The sequence below is a fragment of the Odontesthes bonariensis genome, chromosome 2, assembly GCF_027942865.1.
Source record: "Odontesthes bonariensis isolate fOdoBon6 chromosome 2, fOdoBon6.hap1, whole genome shotgun sequence".
NCBI lineage: Eukaryota > Metazoa > Chordata > Actinopteri > Atheriniformes > Atherinopsidae > Odontesthes > Odontesthes bonariensis.
The window spans coordinates 8,828,022-8,848,496 of record NC_134507.1 but is presented as its reverse complement, the minus strand read 5'-3'; the positions used below and the strand labels follow the sequence as shown (position 1 = coordinate 8,848,496).

Genomic DNA, 20,475 nt, shown 5'->3' with positions numbered 1-20,475 from the left:
ATTTCTGTGTTTATCCGCTGCCTGATTTTTGCTTCCGCTCGCATGCTGTATTTTTAAAATCATATTCACAATCCTTATGTCAAACAGAACAGAGAGGCAACATTTTTTTAGTAGACTGCGAGTCGTTGTGTGTTTTGGGTTTTTTGTATGGAAGGTGTGAAAGTGAAGGACTTGCAGGCTTACCTATCTGGAACACTGTCCTATCTACACAGTAGGAGTACAGTTGTAAAAGTATAAAAGTGCCAGCTGGCCGATTAATGACACATAGCTTTGGCAGTGAAACTGAACTCTACCCAAACACTGTTGTGACCAACAGGTCACTGCAGGGGGAGAGCTGGACTGAATATACAGCTTTCACACAATGACTTTTATTTGCTTGCCGTTAGCTGTTGTTAATGCTGAGGCTCTGAGTCTGTTTGTTTACCTTGGCTTGTCACTCCACCGCTCAATCTCACACTTGTCTGATAAGAGGCTGGGAAGAGCTGCTACCTGTGCCAGTTTGTGCCTCAAGTCTCGGTGGACTCGCCCGTGCAGGGCTGGACACAGACAGGAATTTCAGCTGGCAATGATATGGTTTAGGATGATGGAGGAAAAAGGAAAATGTTGAAGAAACCTACTAGACAAAATGTAAAGTACACAAAGACACTAGTTTTCAAAATAAACTACAGAAAGTGGTCCAGTTTTCTGATAGGACTGAACAAAATTTTTGCATCCACTACACATGAACTGTATATAGTGCTAAAGATAATAGACTTAAAAGGGCCACAGTTTCCCAGATGTTTTAATCATGCAAGCTAACTATGATTTGATAGGCTTTGTTAGAGCTTGAGTAATTAAACATGTTCAAGTCATGGACAATATGCTGTTTTAAAATTATAATTGAGAAACAGGATGATAACTTTACAATAAAATAATGTCGCAGCTGTATTGCATATTTTTATCAGTGTCACATTCTCCAGATTAACTTTTACTAGCCAGAGCCAAGCAGTTCTTCTGAGTGTCTCTCGAGCTTCCACGTCGGAGGATTATTTGAGCCAAGGGGTATCCAGTGTTTTAAAAGGGTCAAGTGGGGTTCTGGAAAGGTCATGATGAGAGTTTAAAAGAAAGCAGAATTATAATGTGGGATTATAATGTGTAGAGACGTCAGAGAAGGCAGAGCGGCAAAATTGTGACCATGCGAGGAGGTTACAGAGGACAGAGAATCCATTTCCCTGTGTGCGAGGAGATGGATGGGTGAAAGTAAATTTTCTATGATCAAAATGAGAAAAATGAGAAAAAACTGACATCAGGCACACGGGCAAACTGACATCAAGGGGCTGCTCCAGCGAGAATTGCTTGCTACGTTTTTGCCACACTCGGGTTGCGAGACAGATTATTGTCAGCTGAGGTGGTGCGAATAAGGACGAAGGGATGGCGAGGAGAAGGCAGTCTAAATCCATCACACCTGATAGACACTTGTAATAGCTGTTGGAGGAAGACACAGAGAGATGGGCTTTTGAAATGGAGATGTGTTTCAGGAGAGGAGGCATAAAATGACAGTGATGAAAGAGGGAGGGAAGAGAAGAGCTGTTTGAATAGAAACTGAGAAAAAAGTCTGTGTGTAGGTGCACATTTGTGTGTAAGATGGACCCTACTCCTTTGAAACCTTGCAGAGATGAAAAGGCTGTCGCTAAATATTTAAATATTTAAAAACTCTTCATCTCAGCATGCATCCCTGAACTTCTCCCCATTCACGTGGTCCATGGTGTGTGCGTGTGCATGTTTGTGTTCCATGTCTTGTGACAGTACAACTCTGTGTTTTCTCAGCTTGGGTCTTGGTTCTGCATTGACAACGTTTGTGTGTGTGCATCTGCCTGCTTGACACAGGTTCCCATGAAGAATCAGGTATGCTGGAGAGGTGTCAACAGGTTAGCAGAGGGTCAGGGTTAGGTCAGTGGGGTCACGGATGGGAGCGGGGGTTGAGGATGTGTGGGAAGCAGGAAGAAGAGGGCAAAGCGGAAGGATAGAATGGAGAAGAAGGAGGAGTAGGAGGAGTTGATGGAGAGGGACAGATGGACGCCGCAGAGATAAGAAGATGACGACAGAGCTAACACCTGCATGCTTTCTTTAATCAGATAAACCATTCGGAGAAATTGTTTTCCCTTCAATACCTTTTGTACTTGTTTTCTCTCTTTCTATCTTTCTTTGTTCGTAGAGCTCACACACACACACACAAACGCACACGTATCACCTTTCTATGAATCATGCCAGTGCCCTCCCTTTCACTTCAGTGTGCTGATTCAGTGTATAGTGTGTGCTTTTCGGTATGTATGTTCCAGGTGTTGGATTGCTACACTAGCATCATTGCAGGGCTCAAGTTGTCCACGCCTGCTCTTTTTCCCCTGCAGGTACCTAAAGTACTGTGTTTCCGTGCAGCTACAACGTGTCTAAATCTTTAAAAAGAAAAACCCAAACCAAAGAACAGAAGGTAGAACTTGCAGTTGTAATAATACCAAAGCAAAGGCCTCCGGTGCGGAAATCCACGTTGTAAAAAGTTAGCAGAGAGAGCTCCCATCAATCAACATAGATGCTCCGCCTCTTATCAGACCACACACTCAGTCCTTGGCGGTAAGAGAGGGGTTAATTATTTCCACTTCGAGGCAGAAAAATGGAGGGAAAAAAAGACAATGCGGGAACTGTACCTGTCTACTTGCCCAAGGGGAATGTATAGAGGTTTGCACACATGCCTCAACTACTGGCTTGCGGCTCAATGACTTTCCTTTCCTCTAGAGGCTGGAGTCTGTGTGTGTGTGTGTGTGTGTGTGTGTGTGTGTGTGTGTGTGTGTGTGTGTGTGTGCGTGTGTGTGTGTATGTCTGTATACAGGTATACTTTGCATTCAACGCACACATAGTGAAAACAAATAATGGGGGTGGGATGTTGCTGACAAAGTGTGCAGTGGTGGGGAGTTCCACTGCCGTAATTACACCTATCAGACTTCAGCCAAACACTCTACATATACCATCATCACTGGCTTCTTTTGTATGCTTTTCCATTGCTGCTACTTTCCTCTCTCAAATCCTTTTAATCCCCTTTTACTTTTGCCTCTCTCCCACCAAAGAAAATAGACAGTTGTGCACTGTTGTGGACATTGTTGCACTGCAGTCAACAGGAAAATTTGACTTTGCTCCAGTTTTTTCTCAGAGAGTCGTTGTGAAGAGTTTTAAGTGAATGTGTAGATGGATGGATGAATGTGTGTGCGAATATCGATAAAGTCCCTTTTGAAGAAGAAGCAAAATCTCAGCTACGTACATTCCCAATTCCTTCCCATGTATCAAAATCTCCTTGTTCTGTCCATGCAGTTTTCAGAGGACATGGTGTACACACATGCACTCACAAGCAGACTTGGTGTTTCTCCCAGAAATTTAGGTTTTATGCACTTTGGAGTCAAGCGCTGAGTTTTTTGCTCTCTGGCTTGGCTTGCCTGCTGATCCTCCATGGCAATGTTATGAAACAGTGAAGAAGCATGAGATGGAAGACAGAAAAGTCAGGGCCGGAGCAAGTTCTAGGTTTCGTAGCTTAGGTGCGCATTCAAAACCAGAAGAATGCCAAGAAAAGAGTGCAACTCCCACCCCTTCACATCCCCACTCCTCCTCACATCCCCTGCCTGACAACTGCTTCCGCCCTGGACCTTTCTGGCTGCTTTCCTTTCTGACAGGCAGACGTGCTGGAGTTGTATTACCTTTTTTTTTTTAAAGCTGCAGAGATCATTTTGCACTGCTAGTGCTCACTCACACACACTGGCTGCTTGGTATCTACACTGAAAGGGTCGGGAGGTTGGGGTGGGATGCCTCAACACACTGATGGCCAATTCTTACTTGCTCGCAGATTATCGATTGATTTTATTTTATTTTTTCATCAACACATGCTGCTATGACCGTAACTGCATGCACAGACTATATGCCAATCATACTGCAGACTAGAAAACAGAGCAGGGTTTCTATGGTTTCCATTTCAAATAACGGGGATTTTGTGGTAATATGTTGGTGTGATGGTTTTTAAAAATGGGCCTCTTCTTCTCTGAATTGCTCCTCCAGCATAAGTTAATTTAAATGCATCCACTGGGGTTATGTGGTGTTTTGTTTCTTACACTGGCTTTTTTCTTCCTCTCCCACTACTCTTTTCTCTTTTCTCCTTGTGCACCATCTTCTTTCCATTCGTCCGTTCCCTCCTTTCCCCCTACTTCACCCTCCCCCTGCTCCTACCTTCATTTGCTCTGCAGAAACATCGAACAAATACCAAATTTCTAAGCCCACGGTGTGCTCAGTGCACCCGGGGGAGGTGCTGAAGCTGAGTTGCCCTCTGCCGGCGACGGGGACCATCACATGGACCAAAGATGGCAGCTCTCTGGGCACGAACAACCGCACGTTGATAGAGCAAGAGGTGCTGCAGATCCGTGATGCCACGCCCAAGGATTCGGGCCTGTACGCCTGCACCAGCGTGGGCAAAGACACGGTCTGCTTCATAGTTAATGTCACAGGTGAGTCAGGGAGCAGGCAGGACAGAGCAGGACAGGAAAGGTCAGGACGGTACAGGAAGTTTGGAGATTAATGGTTGAACTGTGCTTGGTTGAGTTCAGAAGTGGCCGTGGAAAAGAGCCTAATGAGTGTGTGTGTGTACAGCAGCAGCAAAAGCATGCAAAATAAAAATTAAAAAAGAAAAACGAAAAAGACCCCACTGTGCTTTTGAATTTGTCATAACGTGGCATGGAAATTTATGGATGCTTTACATTATGTCTGTGTATGGGTTGTGAAGGGGTGGCAGTAACCGTGGTTACTTTGTGCAGATGCCATCTCGTCGGGGGATGATGAGGACGATGGAGAGCGATCGGAGGATACTGGGGCGGATGAAGTGCAATTAAGTGAGTATAGGAGGAACAAACAGGGGTATGAAAGAGTCAGAGAGCCCCTCCCTGAACAGCTTCCATAGATTGGATGCTCTGAAGCAGACAGTAGTGACCTGTGGATGCACTGACCTGACTGTGTCAACTCTCTTTCCACAATCTCTATTCTGCCCGTGAAATGCCTCTCATGATTTGTATCACGAGGAGGTACAAGGAGATGCAGCCCTGCCCTACTTTCAGAAACCCATTTTGGACACAGCAAAAAGATAAAATAAAAAACTTTTTACGATTGTTTAACCCCTCATAAAAAGCTTAAAAATCTTACGTAGCTTGGCTTGCATCTGGTAGAAACAAAACGGCTCCGAACACTGTGTCTGAGCTTGATCCTTAAGCAAAATAATCTACCTAGCTTGGCAGTGTGTCTTAGCCATGTTCAGGTTATGCAGTTAGCATTGAGGTATTAAAAAGCGGACAGTCTGTGGGCTTTCACCATCCAGAGGAGACAGCTGTTAGCAACACCCAAACTTGCCAAATCTGGTCTTCACCCACGTCTCTACTGTTTTATATTGCTGTCTAGATCTATGCTGTGAGATTTTGGAGTGTGTGTACATCTGTGTCTTCCTTGTTAGACGCTCAAGGGAATACAGGGATTCCTGAGATTCCTTCAGCTTGTGTCTCGCAGGTAGTCAGGCCTCATGGAGCCAGCCAGTCCGTCAGCTGTGCTCATCCATTATGAAAGACGCCCATCTGGACCCAGTTACCCACCTGGACCCAGTGTGTGTGTGTGTGTGTGCGTGTGCGTGTGAGTGTGAGAAAGAGAAAGTTTTACCCAAGTTTGTCGGTGAGGCAGCAATAGTGAGGTAGTAATGTGTTTATGCAGCCGCACACATGCCTGCTTTCACAAACACACTCCCAGAGAGGGGCTGAAGTAACGACGAGGGCTTCCACATCTTGTTAAAATTCTCCACACGCACTTCGTCTCACCGTGAGTTCTCCTCCTCCACTTTTGGGCTGACTGTAATTGCCTGAAATCCATTAAATAAGGGGGAGAAAGGGGAGCTCAGCAAGAGGAGAAAAAAATGGGGGAGAGGGAAAAGATCCAGGAATTCTGGTGGTAATAAGCTGTTTGAAAACAAAGGGAAAGCTGTTCTGGCCGTACAGTTGCATTTTCTCGCCGTGCGTGTTTCTTAAAATTCAAAACTGAGATTATTATTAAAAGAGTTGGGGAAGTAGAGATGAGGGGGAGTTGGATCCGCACCAAATGTTCTCGGAGCACGGCGCTGAGACTTGGCTTTGGGCTGAGGACTGGAGCGAGGAGGAGTGCGCATGTATGCGTGGGAGGGAGACGAGAGAGCGAGATGTAGCTTTATATTTGTGGCTTTTAAATTTTTACATTTTTTTGCATTGGTCCGCCGCAAAACATTGCATATTGATTTAACTTTGCACAGAGAAAAAAAAAAAAGATAAAAGTTGTCCAGAGTAATGTTGTTAGCAGTGGGTGGTGTTATTGTAGGACACATGGAAGAATCTCTGCAGGGATCTGTGAGGGGGAACTGGGTGTAGGACGGTGGGTGGTGGGGTGGGGTAGCACTGATGTCATGATGAAGTCAAAGAGCCACGTGGAGTTTTGCTTTTATAGATCCTCCTGTCCTTTATTTACATTTACATATATCCATACTCATTTTGCCTTTTTCTTGGAGTTGAAGGGCACATTTGAAGATTTTCCCAGACCGATCACAGACAATTAAATATTTGGCCCCAAAGTTAAGACTGAAAACATCCAACTCACAGAAAACAACAACCACAAAAACAGAAACTTTATTAAATAAATGAGTAAAAACTACATTGTGTTTCTTCGATAAATGTATTTTATCTGATAAGCAGCTCACCACTTGGAAGGCGGGGTGAACAGGATGATTTCATATCTTCAGCAAACCAATGGTTTATTTTTTTACCATTCAAAACAAATCTTGATTATGCAGTTATTATATTTTTAAAAAGTTAACTTTTTGCAATACAAATACTGTTACTGTTATTTTAACTTCTTGCAACTCCAGTTGCTGATAATGTGCATCAAGACATTTGCGGGCTTCCAAAAGAATCACCTAAAAGTGCACCTAAAAATCTGAAACAGATATTTCTAATTTGTGAATCTACTCTGCATCTTAGAAAATGAGAATCTTGGATCTCACTTGAATCGATTATTTTTTTCAACACCCCTCGTTGGAGCATTAAAGGATAAACAGCCACGATGGTTAAAGTTGCTGCAACACTGTCGATTAATTCTGATGAAACCTGTCATACAAAATCTCGAATTGTTTTTAACGCAATAGTACAGACAAATAACTATCTACCTATGTTTGGTGAACAAGATTATTTAATTTTTGCCATTAAGAAACGCTGCCACACTAAATGCTGAGAGAACTCTGAGCCGCTTTCAGACAGAGAGACATGCAGGGTCTGATGAGGTTTCATCACTTATTATCCTGTGAAAATTCAGAGATATATGATTTTTACAGCATTAAACATTCTTAAAAGTCCCTAAATCGCGAGTTCAGCTTCCATAGATGAGCAGTGAACAGGAGGACACCACAGCTTAACAAGAAATCATTTCAGCAGAGAAATACAATTCAGGGACACTGGATTTAGCTCTCTGGAGAAGAGAAAAAATCTTGACTCAGCGCCGGAGTTAGATAACCTCAGCTCACCCCAGGCCAGCTAAGGATAAACAGCCGTCCGAGAGTGGGGATCCGGATGTTCAGGGCTTTGGGGGGTGGCGGGGGCTTCCTAGAGGCTACAGCAGTTTTGCCAGCGAGAGTTTGGCTTCATCTGGAGGGAGGTCTGAGGGTGACCTCGTCTGAAGTGCTGCCCCTCCGGACAGAGAGCATGAGAAACGGCACCGCTCACCTTTCAGGGGCAGCTTCATGATTGGCCACCTTCCACCTAATCTGTCTCCGTCTGAACGGACGGAGTGATGAAAGGCAGAGTGAGCGGAAAAAAAAGGGGAGCGGCCTGAGAGGTGAAGATGGAGGGAGAATCGGGCCGATAGTGAGAGTGAGGGAAAAGAGAAGGGGGGGGGGGTTGTTGGCTAATTATAGTTTGGGCACTTACTGTATGCATCGAGTCAGGAAGGAAGAGCAATGTTTACTGACTTTACCATCCAAGTATGCTCGACATGTCCGGTTGTTCGTGCCAGAGAAAATGATGAGAGGTGTCTGATAGTATGCCGATTGGACGGGCAGGAAGGAGAGTGGGGAGTGGGAGACTTGAAGCAGATATTCTCTTGGGGAGTGAAATTATGTTTGGGGGTTATACTTCAGTAGTTGAGTCAGTAGTGGTGTTATCTGTGGATATTCCCTCTGTTCCTTGTAGCCCTGCCATACGAAGAGGAAGTAATGATGTGGAGGACGGTTTGGGTTGTTGTTTGACTTTGAGTTTCTCTTCCCCTCTGAGTCCCATCTGCTTAGGCAATCATGCTCCCAGGTGCAGGGAGAAAGGGAGGGTTGAGGTTGTTCAGAGGGAAATCCAGCTGACTGAGGGACAGAAGTTGGGAGAAAACAAGGAGTCGGGGAATGCACAAAACATTAGGAAGGCAACGTTTTTTTTAGTTCTTGGGAGAGTGTGTGGCTGTTTGCATTTGATAAAAATCCAGACAAACGTGTGTATTGAAAACTCTGAAATTCTTCACTTAAATCTGACATTCATCTTCTCCCCTGACGGCACATAATGATTTTCCAGGGTTGATAAGCATCCCTGTCCATGTCATCCATATCTAGCCGAATGACAGGCAGATTAACAGGGTAGCTGTGGTAATTGGAGGAAGTGGAGGGAGGGAAAAAAGCTGCTAAGTGGAATGAGATGAAATTGAATGTGATGGTCTGGTTACCCTCTTGGCAACGCCCAGGCACATTCTCCCTTTAGAGCTGATGTTCTTTCCCCCTCTGCAGCACCCTGTAGAGCTCACAGGAAAAGCGTGTGTTTGTGTTCAGCTGTGAGCTCTATGCGGTCAGGTTTAGCAGACGGTTGGTCAGACAGGGTTGGGGGGCGGGGGGTCTCTGGGAGTGTTAAGAACAGTTCAAGTTTGGTTCTTCTTCTGTGTATATCAGAATTAGCCTGTCCAGGACCCTGCAGCCAAACTGGAATTGACTGAACACCACCTGTTATCTGGTTGTAGGTGCTCCGTATTGGACCTCATCAGCAAAGATGGAGAAGAAGCTGCATGCGGTGCCAGCTGCCAACACAGTGAAGTTCCGCTGTGCTGCAGGAGGCTACCCAAAGCCCAGTCTGCACTGGCTGAAAAATGGCAGGCCTTTCCGCCAAGAGGACCGCATGGGAGGATATAAGGTAGGATAAACAGTGATATATCAAACTTTTTTATTACAAATGTCAACTCAACTCAATGCCTCCTTTTGCTTTTTACTACTTTCTGTGCAACACTTTTTTATTTACAAGGGGGGGGGGGTCCTGCCTCCTCCCACTTTTATTCTCTTGCTGTCCTTTCACCCCTTTTCCACCCTTCACTGGAGGGACGTAAGCAGAGAGGAGAGAGGGTTTCTGGTGTGAAATTGGAATTGCTCATCCGTGCACCTCTTCTCGCTGGGATACTTTGCAGAACTTCTCACTGTAACCTGAAATGGTTCTTTGCCCCCATCAATTAGAAATGTAAGCCCAAGACTTAAGGGTTAAATGCCCTCAGACAGTAACGTTTAGAGAAAGTAGTCAGTGTCAGGGTTACAATGAGTTCAGAATGTTAGGATAACTCAATCAGGGAGAACAGGTCCCACCAGCTTTGCTTGGAGACTAGTTGTTGAGCTTTTTTAGAGCTGTTTAATTGTTAATCTTAATGCATTGTTTGGGGTGCTAACTCTTAGTTTGCAGTACCCGAAAAGTCAACCTGTAAATCAACACCCTAACATTTGTAATTTGGACTAGATTAATGATGAGTTTGTTATAAAAAACACACTTTTTCATGCCATAGAAAGGTGAAACAATTGCCGTGTTTAAATGCTCTTTTTGAATGAAAATGGATACAACTGTTGCAGATCCACTTGACTGTATATCCAAGACATGTACTGACAGACTGGAATAACAGTTTCAACTGACAGTTACGAAATTAATTTATGAAAAGAGCCAGTGATGCTGAACGAGTCTGACTCCCATGGTTAATAACTGATGGTTTATGAGGAAAAGCGTCTCCCTGCCAGGAAAGTTTAGCAGCAGAATCTGTTGATATAGCTGCTAATGTTGCTTCCCTTTAGCTTCCAGCGAGCTCATTACACCTAAGACAGAAAACAGCCACGGAAATGACACAGTCAGCCTGTCAGACACTCCGCGGGCAGCTCATTTCTCTCTTTTTGACAACAAATGGACAAAAGCTGTACCCGAGCCCAGCCCTGTGAACTAACCTCCCCATTGTGTGAAATGTAGGCCTGAACAAGCAACAGCTATAGTGTCCCTTCAGCCTGCAGATGGAAACTCTATTGTAGGTTCACACCTGTAGATTCACAGGTGAAACTGCCTCTTCAAATAATTATGAATTACTGCGTGTTTGAGCTTAGAGTACAAGGGTGGGGTTTTCCACATACAATGGTAGTGACTGACAGCAGTATAAAGAGTTCTCAAGTATGAGGAACTTTGTGAGCGATATTTTCTTGTTTTTTTCTGAACAACTGGAAACTAATGTATGTAATCATCATAAAAAAAGAGCAGCAAAAGCAAAATTTCGCAGACCCATTCCAGTGAATCAGCATGTCAACAGCTTCCATATTGTTTTCCAACATTATCTTTTACACCTACCACCAAATCCCCTCTGTAACTCTTATTCTTTCATCCCTCTTTTTGGAGCACTAGCTCTTTTATGTCTTCTAATGTCAAACTAATAGCTCTCTGTCTCGGACCCAGCTGCGTACCCAGCACTGGACCTTGATCATGGAGAGCGTGGTGCCGTCGGATAAGGGCAACTACACCTGTTTGGTGGATAATGAGTTTGGATCCATCAACCACACCTACACCCTGGATGTAGTCGGTCAGTACTGTCAACGAAACACACACTCATACTCAGAGTACACCTGTGGAGGGAGGAAAAGGTTCTCACAGTGAGGATGCTGTGTGTGTGTGTGTGTGTGTGTGTGCTGTTTGATTGCCCAGGTGTACTCTGGATGCAGCTGCCAAGCGCAAAGAAGCTAAAGATGAAAATGTCAGCAGTTTCCATGTAGTTTTAATTAGTTTATTTTATAATATGTCATTCACTCGATACATTCTAATTTACTCGAAGGACCATTTGATCAGGTTATATAGCTGTAGGATGTGACAGTTTCAGCCAACGCAGTTTTATGCTTTACGCATTGCTTGGTAGCTTTACATTTTCTTTTTTCTTCTTTTTTTTGAGCAGGCTCAAGCAAATGTATATTTAAAGCATAATCAAAGGATCATCAAATGACAAATTATACTACAATATTGGTAGCCTGACTCACGTCATCTGGCTGCGTTCACCAACTACACGCGGGGGCGTTCCCTTTCCTCACACAACCATCTGAGGAGCCTGGGAGTCATTGGTGTTTCGTCCGATTAGAAAATAATCAGAGCCAATCATTAATCGCTGGGTGGGACTTTGGATGAATGGGCGCGTTATGGCCGCCCATTCATGCTCCAGAGGGCGGGAGGCAGGTAAGCTCTGAGCTACGTCACGGGTTGAGTCATTGGGAGTGGCTGCAGTGGCGTGTCAGTCAAGATGACGGACAGATTCTTCATCCAATCACATGCACGAGTTTTAGAAAAAATAGCCCCATTTGAAATCATGTCGGTTGTGGGCTCGTCCCAGATGGTATGCGAATACCAGAGGGCGGGAGTCAGGTAACAATATTGGTGCTATTGTTATCAAATGCAGACGAGGACTAGGTAAGACATTGAGCGGTGGTCTCTTGATTCCGGCTAATTTAGCTTTCAGAACAGCCCAAAAGCATTTATTACACATGGTTCTCGTTCAGGTCTCAGTTTACTTTGGGTATGCCATAGATAAACATTCAAAGTGAATTAACCTGGAATGGTTAAGGGGGTGTACACTTACCAAAATGCAATCACAACCTCATTGAATAGCATGTTACCAACCTGTATGGTTTGGTACTACAAAGAGTAGTAGGTTCAGTTTAGCTGGCATGTTAAGGTTGGCTCAGGTATGACGAGGTCTTAACTGGGCTGAGGACGATCATTCTCCGTCACTCACTGAGCACACAAGTGCTGGCCTCAGCGCTATCACAATGAGTTCAGACCCAACTCAGTCAACCCCTCTTTCTGACCTTTGGAGCGCAGAAAGCAAAGAGTGTTTTTCTGCTCAGTTTGCAAAATCGATAGACAGCGGGGACAACAAGGGTAGTTGGATAAAGATAGTAGATCAGTGTGTATGTGTGAGTGTGTGTGTGTGTGCATGTGAGCATACACCATCTTTCCTCTTAATTGAATGCGGACCCGCTCTCTTTTGGCCTCACTTGACCCACTTTATAAGCCATCAGCACACATCAAAGTTTATCTGATGCCGTCATTCGTTTAAAGCCTGGTCAATAAACCACAGATAACCGGAGCAGACTTGAAGCTGCGGCAGTCTGACTCATCAATCCCAGCGTCTGCAGTCTGTGCCATTTTGTTAAGTTATTCCTGTTACCATTGTGCTTTAGCAGTCCTGATGTAATTACACACCTTCACTGCTTTGATCAATGTCTCCATAGTCATTGAGTATTATATCCATTATATTAGATCTGGATTGGTTAATATACCTATATATATATATATATATATATATATGTGTGTGTGTGAGTGCGAAAACACATGAAGGCCACCACATGCGCGCACACACTCCCCAACCAAGGCCCCCTGCTCTGCCTTACTGTGGAGTTAGCTAAAGCTCTCCTTCAGACTGCATATTTCTGTTTTTGTTCTGTTTTATTGCAGAGCAGTAAACCCCCTCTATGTCTGGCTCTGTAGCCACTGCCCCCTGCAACCTCTTGCTTCATTTTGCTCCATTATAGTGGGGTGGACAAGGAGGGAAGAGAAACGGAAAAGGAGGGGAAACATAGACCAAAAAGGCTTTTCTTATCAGTTTTTTTTTTGCACAAATGACCTGCAGGATCAGCTATTAAAAAACAAAAGGAGCCAGGCTTTACTGCTTCAAACTGGCGTCTGGAGAAAGGGGCCGCGGTCAGACATCTACTAGCTGACACACATGGCGAGGGGGACAAATGAGGAGCTAGAATAGATCCCAGCTTTTTCTGTGACTATGTGGCTGTGCAGCATTCTGTGGGAAGACACAAACCATCCTGTGCTACTTCTTTCCCTTACCAACTCTGGACTCCAGGTTGCTCAGGGTACACCACTCTTGCATGGCTCACCATAAAATTCCTCTGGTCTGTCTCCTCACACCTCTTTCAGCCACTCAGTGGGGTTACATGGCACTGAAAGGATCAGATGTCTGTCACTGATTTATTTCTTTATTGGATTCAACAGTTTTGAAACCAAACTCCACATATTGGTCACAGCTAAATATAACCTAATGCTCTAATGAGTCTATACTTATGGAAGCCATAGTAGGGATTTCTTTTTTCCCCCTCAATTAGTATTCCTTTTGCTATCATCCTTCCCATGTTTCTATCATTAAGTTTCTGCTATGTTTGATTATCTTGGTCTGCTGGGGTTTTTAGGTGCTTTTGAGTAGCATTTTGCCTTCTTTAACCCCTAAACTGTTATCCTGACCCGAAGTGTGTCCCCCACAAACATAGCAAAACAAGCACACGATTGAGTCACTTCAAAAGGCATTACATTAACATCTGATTATACAAGCTGGCACACTATCTTAAACCACAGATGAGTAATGGCCACTTAAAGGGATGTATTTTCTGCCATGAGAAATACAAATAATTGCATATTTCTTTTTTTCTCATTTAAGGCTGCTCTTGCGTATTTTGTCTCTGCTCCACAAACTGTTTCCTCATGTGGCCAGCTCTCTCACACCACACACCCAGTTGTCAGCAACGCAGCTAGAAATGCTCCAGGTAACATCAGCTGTTTTGTAGGTTCTAGAGTTAGAGAACACTACATGGCTGTTAGATTTAAGTCTGTTACCCGTTTCTGTTTGGGAAAGTTTGAGAGGGTGAGAGAGCTTGTGAAAAAAAGGGGGCCAATAAAGACAGTCAAAAAAACAAGGCAAACCCTCGGAATGTGCTGGAAGGAGGAGGGTGACTAGGAGAGAGGAATGATGGGCTGTGCTCATATCATCTGATAGATTTCAGAAAGATGGAAGAGGAAGACAGACAGACTGACATGGCCCTTTTTTCTCTCCTCATTCATTTAGCTAATTATTTCTCCTGCTCCCAGCCTGTACCCTTTATCACAAAGCCTCAACCTCCCACCATCCCTCATGACCAACCCCCTACCGTTTTTGGAAAGGCACCCGCACTTCCCCTGATGGCCGCCATTTTGTGTGTGTGTTTGTGGGTTTTTGGTGGCAGCGGGTGGTTGGAGTGTGGGGACTGGCGGGCTCCTCAGTGTGGTTGTAAATGCTGTGCTGTCTTTGAAAGAGGGAATTGTTCCACAGATCGTCCCCTGTGTGGATACATAAGCAAAATGTTTTCTTTAGAAATAATTCAGATAGCCAGACGCCAGGGTGCTATGAAGGTGTTTCACTTTTTGAGATTAGCATAGTTCAACCAAAGCAAGTTTGACCATATAATTCCTAAATGTGTATTACATGTTTTTTTTTCAGATTAGCATTGAATTAACATCGTTCTCTTAACAGAACGATCCCCTCACCGGCCCATTCTCCAGGCCGGTCTCCCAGCCAACACCTCTGTACACGTTGGAGAGGACGCCAGCTTCGTCTGTAAGGTCTACAGTGATGCCCAACCCCATATCCAGTGGCTGAAACACATCACTCAGAATGGCAGTCGGTTAGGCCCAGACGGACACCCCTACGTCAAAGTGTTAAAGGTATGTAACTCTCCTGATTAAAGACACACCCTTTCATCTTTTTTTTTTATCCTTGGTGTTTTGATAGTGATTGCAAGTTTTTCCATTAAAATTTTAAAGTTACATAACAAATCAATAATAGTCCCTCCCAAATGAAATGACAGGTCTTTGCCTTGCTGGCTCTTGGCGATGATTCCTGCTCTGTCATTTCTCCCGCAGACCCACATACAGTTTCTTTAAGTCATGATGTTGTCATGATGCACATCTGCCTGGTTATTTCTTCTCATTTGTGTGATGTTCCTAAGTATATGTGTGTGTGGATTGCAGCGTTCAGGAATTAACAGCTCAGATGTGGAGACGCTTACCCTCACCAACGTGACAGAGGACGATGCTGGAGAGTATATCTGTAATGTCTCCAATTATATAGGCCACGCCAGCCAGTCAGGCTGGCTGACTGTCATCCCAGGTAACCCTTGAGACCTGACCCACCTTCCCTCCCTTCCTGTGGTTTCCCTGCTGTTCTGTGGTGGTCCTGCTGGTGGTCTCGGTGTTCCTGGGGCTAATGGATATTTTCTCTCCCTGAATGTTACACCCTTGTCTTTCAGCTGCTCCCACCCGAATGCCGGGATTGGTGCCGCCATGGAAGCACTGTTTGGATGATGACTCACAGCTTATCTTACATTTGTACACCTCTTTCTGACTTGCAAGCTGCGTCAAGAAAGTGTGTGGTGTCGCAGTGCTCTCCATGCTTTCTGTGCATGTATTCAGTTCAATTTGTGGATTAGACTGGTTTCTGTTAGCAGGGTCTCTGGGTGATGGGCACCTTTTAGGATTTTTATTTTGGTGTATTTGTTTTATTTTCTCATGTTTTGGTGGCATATTGGGCTCTGTCATTGTCTCCCCCCTCTCCCAATTCCCAACATCATTTGAAGGTGGGACCTCAACGATGGACACTTTCCAGATCTTCTAATTTCTCTTTACTGGTGTTTTGGGTCTCATTTTCTTTCTCTTTTTCTCTCCCATCTTTGCTCTACTCCTTTTCTGCTGTTATCTTCAAACCTCAATTTCCTTTTTTTGCGCTTTCTTCCCTCTTCCTCTTCTCCTTCTTCCTCTCCCAGACCGCAGGTGTTAACACCACAGATAAGGAGATAGAAGTTCTCTACTTGCCCAATGTAACATTTGAGGATGCTGGGGAGTATACGTGCTTGGCGGGTAATTCTATTGGGATCTCCTATCAAACTGCTACTTTGACGGTGCTTCCAGGTATATAAACTCAAATACTGTCCTCACTTTTCCCTTTTCCCCCTCTGATCTTTGTCCAAAATGGTTGGATTATGTGATTTCAGTGACCTCTTTTAGAAGGCAAGTCCTCACCTTGGAGTCCCAGTCCCTTGGAGCTCAGATATAAGATTACCACAATGAGCCAACGTGCTCAACATCCAAGATCATGTAATGCAAGAGCAGGGAGCATATATTCTATAATATTATGTGGAATGGCAAGCTGTTGAAAGCTCAGAGAAGATAATGCGATAGTTTACAGACAACTTATTATAACTCCAGATGGAAATGGAGCTCCAAGAGCAGCTCGAATGTCGTCAGACTCCAAAGAAAAGATGAGGATTTGTCTTCTGCTTTCTCTTATCTGCCTTTTTCCTCTCTCCTTCTCCTTTGGGAAACTCTTTCAGTGCCACATTTTGGCTCTGAGTCTGCATGTCAATGAAAATACATGTTTTTTCCATCCCCTTTTCTGGCTCTGATAATTGGCCTCTTTTAGAACCCTTATTTCTTCTTATTGAAATAAAGGTCGAAAGGTAAAGCTCAATACTTGCTTCAAGTTGGCTTGACTTTCTCAATTATCAGGGCCAAACCTCTCCCCTTCTACACAGCAAATGACTCATGCACATGAATGTGAAATTTGTGAACTTAGTTAATCCCTTTTTTGTCTGTTGCTGTATGTCTAGCCTGTAATTACGCGTAACAAAGGATCAAATACATAAAACTTAGTGTCAGCGTCTACACAAGTTTATTCCAGGTTAAACAAGCAATTCTCCTGAGTTTTAAGTCCAAACTAGGGTGTTAAACTTGGCATTTAATGAGACTGAAGAGAGTAGTTGACAGTTTGCAGACCTCAAAAGACAACTGGTATCAAACCACCTTTAATGTTTTAGCAGTAATTTTGTTTTGTAAATAATGAAGAATAATGCTCAGAAAGCCATTTTCTCAGAGAAATAGTCAATATTCATTATCCTTGATCTGCTCTATCTGCACTGTTGGCGCCTTTAAGGCTGTGACTTCTGTGTGTGCGCTGTGATTTTTGGACCAGCAGATTCGAGGCAGACTGGAGAAAGGTTTTGACATGCAGCTTCACCTCCTGCTGGCTGGTGGGCTGTATGGTTGGCTGTGCTGCACAAGACCTTTTTTTTTGTGGTCTGGAGGGCTATGCATTATGGAACTATAACAAGCACAAACTTAGGTCATTCCTAGACAGGAAGTTCAGGTTTTATACAACCACAAAGGACTCAGCTCTCCCTTGGCAGCTATCTGAAGTGAAGCTCGTATTGTTCCACAGTTTGTGAGTGTGCGCTTGTACTTCTACTCACATGTAATTAGCTCAAAGTAGCAGACATACGTAGGCCAGGCTGTACTGGCTGAATCACGATTTAATATCTGTTTTGATTGTTAAGCCCAGTACATGCCTGAAAAAGCAGGTGTGTCTGTTTTTTCTGAGGAATAAGAGAGATACAAAATGACTTCTGTTTAGTTTGCCTTCCGATTGTGATTACATGTATGCATGACTCATCTCTGCGTTTGCCTGTCTGATAACCACGCGTGTCTGTTCAAATAGAAACCATGTGAGTTAGAGTCTTCTTCTTCTCCTGACCTCCATCTCACTGCTGTCCCCTCATTTTCCCCAGACCATGAGAAATCCCCAGGGCCCCTCTCCCCAGACTATGTAGAGATCGCAATATACTGTGCAGGCGTCTTCCTCATTGCCTGCATGGTTGGCATCGTGGTGGTGTGCCGTATGAAGAACACTGCAAAGAAGCCCGACTTTGGTGGCCAGCCGGCGGTCCACAAACTGACCAAACAGATTCCTCTGCGCCGCCAGGTAACAGAAAGTAGATAAAGAGTTCTAATGGCATCTAACACCCCTGGAGGAGCAAACATTCTATTCACACATGCTAAAGAAATACAATAACTGACAATAGGGGCTTTAAAATAAGAAATAAATCTTGTTTTATAAAAGCATCTAAAATGCTCAATTCTTGGGTACCAATGGGACCGTGGCTGATAGTTGATCCCAGAGATACTCCATAATTGACTCAAGTTACCAAATATGTGTTTGACATAAATTCAGACAACTTCAAATACATAAAACAAGACACTGATGTGTCTCATCTTGAGTGATGAAGAAAGATATAATAACACAGTTGATATATCTGTAAAAACAATAATTACTTGGATTCTATATACAAGATAATTCCACACACCTCAGTGCATGCTGCTGTGGTGTTTTAAAGGATGTACCTCTAGCCCCATTTAGAGGGTGGGCATTTTTGTGTAAGTTAGCACTGCTGCCTAAAACTGCAGCTCGAGGTTTTTTTCTCCTGTATGTGAGACATGCTTTTCCCTCAAGGGAAACCAAAAAAGGTACAGAAAGTGTTGGATTACATTCTGTGGAGAGACTGATTCCTGTGTCAAGGTAAGGTGAGGGCAGGGCGGGTAGAGATGAGCCCTGGGGGCAGCACCGAAGCCCAGCGATTAACACGGATTCATCAAAATTACTGTTGTTGCTCACTTTTTAATAATAGATGAAATATAATCTCTGGCCCTCGAGATACAGTATGCGCTAATGTTAAAACACAAACTGGTATTAAGCATATTCTTCTCAGATTTATGTGCAAGACAAAGCAGTATTTTTTAATTTCAAAGAGTATCCCAGTTAATCCCACATACACACGCTGACTCCTCTAGTGATGCCTTGGAGCTTTAACTGGTCGATGAACCCAGACTCCGGTGATCAGCCAATCTTCTTTTTCCTTTAGGTGTCGGCAGATTCAAGCTCTTCCATGAACTCTAATACCCCTCTGGTACGAATCACAACACGGCGGAGCTCTGCACACGATGAGCCAATCCCTGAGTACGACCTTCCCGAAGACCCACGGTGGGAGTTTGCCCGGGACAGGTGAGGGCCGAGTGTTTTCTTGTGCTCAGTTGCTACCATGTCCTGTGGCATCCAACGCCCTTTCTTCCATTGTCAGCTGTTCACCGGTGTTATGTTGCCATACTAATGCATCCTAATGTTGTGTTCTTAATTACAAGTTTTACCATTTTTCAAAATGCAAAATACCTCTTTATGTAAATCTGAGTCAGCTCCTGCATAAATTGACTAAAACACACTGATCTGCTATCTGCCTTTATCTAAAAGGGGGTACTCATAATAACACACTCAGGACTCAGAGCCTGCATATGGTACCTGTTTGATGGTATGCATGACAGCTTTTAGCACCCTCAATCCCAGTCCAACTATCTTTGGCTAACAGGGTGCATTTCAATAGCTGCTAATACCAGCACTACTATACAAATAATATCCCTCTGATTGTATCTCCGCTGCTAAATGGTTTGATAACTATTGTTCTATTTGAAGAGTGCAGTCAGTAATGACTAACAAGCGAGTAATGGTTGTGGTGGCTGAGATAAAAGGTACTGATTCATGTGTTGGTGAACTTGGCTCCCTCCCCTCCTTACCTCATTCTTACAACTGCCACTGTAACCCTTCACACTCTCACTCACTCGCAGTCCCTCACACATGCTTCTGTTGGTAGGGAGAAAAGCTGTGCTAATTAGCGGCTAGCACTCATGGCTTTCATCTGCGTGTTTGGGCGAGGAGTGTTTGCTCGGCATCATACCAAAAGAATTAGCACAGCCAAGGTTTCGGTTAGTCACGGTTACAGTGGCCAGTGATAAGCTTTAGGGTGGATTTAACAGGACGGCAAAGGTTAGAGTAGTTTAATATGCAACCGAGGCCTCGAGTTTTGAAAGAAAAAGGGGAAAATCTCAAACTGTAAACACGAAAAGCCTGTCTTTTGTTAGAATGGCTGTAAAAAGAGTTGGGATCATAAATCTTACCATCGTTCATTAGTAATAAAGCATTTCTGATGTAATGCTCGGCTGTGTTTGCATGCTGGATGGTACTTTGGTGAAATTTATGATTTTAATTGATGAACTAACAAAGGGAAATGTTTTGTCTAGGCTGAATAAATCTTTGTGTGCCTCCCTGTTTGGGTCTTTATTCTCCGCCTGTCATCCCAGAGCCTGAGGGATCATGTTGGGATTGCAGAACGTTGAGGAATGCTAACGTTTGCGGTTTGCATGGAGAAAAAATAACAATGATTATGTGTGGCTGGATGGACAGAATGGTTGCCATTGAGTGTGTGTGGACAGATAGGGGATTGTGTTACTACGGCAGGGCGCCGGCCTCAGGCCCTCGGCTTTGCGTTGGGTAGTGTGAATGTTTACATAGCCCAGACACTTACCCTTAGGGGTGGGACCAACACAAGTCAATCAAATGAAAAAGTGCCAGGGTACATTGCTTGTTCAGGGGTACCAGATGAGTGTTGCAGCTCTGAATAGTTGTGAA

General features: G+C 44.0%; 1 protein-coding gene across 6 annotated transcripts in view; it reads left to right on the top strand.

Annotated features, from left to right (window-relative positions):
• The window catches only part of fgfr2 (fibroblast growth factor receptor 2), a 37,729-nt gene that overhangs the window by 5,116 nt on the left and 12,138 nt on the right, over positions 1–20,475 (top strand). Inside the window, exons 3-10 of one of the 6 annotated variants that reach the window (XM_075475733.1) lie at positions 4,260–4,517; positions 4,824–4,898; positions 9,055–9,224; positions 10,782–10,905; positions 14,665–14,855; positions 15,953–16,097; positions 17,750–17,943; positions 18,881–19,020. In XM_075475733.1, the coding sequence (XP_075331848.1) occupies positions 4,260–4,517; positions 4,824–4,898; positions 9,055–9,224; positions 10,782–10,905; positions 14,665–14,855; positions 15,953–16,097; positions 17,750–17,943; positions 18,881–19,020 (1,297 nt within the window). Of the gene's footprint in view, positions 1–4,259; positions 4,518–4,823; positions 4,899–9,054; positions 9,225–10,781; positions 10,906–14,664; positions 14,856–15,161; positions 15,301–15,952; positions 16,098–17,749; positions 17,951–18,880; positions 19,021–20,475 lie in introns of all 6 variants that reach the window. The other 5 variants (XM_075475727.1, XM_075475747.1, XM_075475739.1 and 2 more) reach the window with 5 other exon arrangements.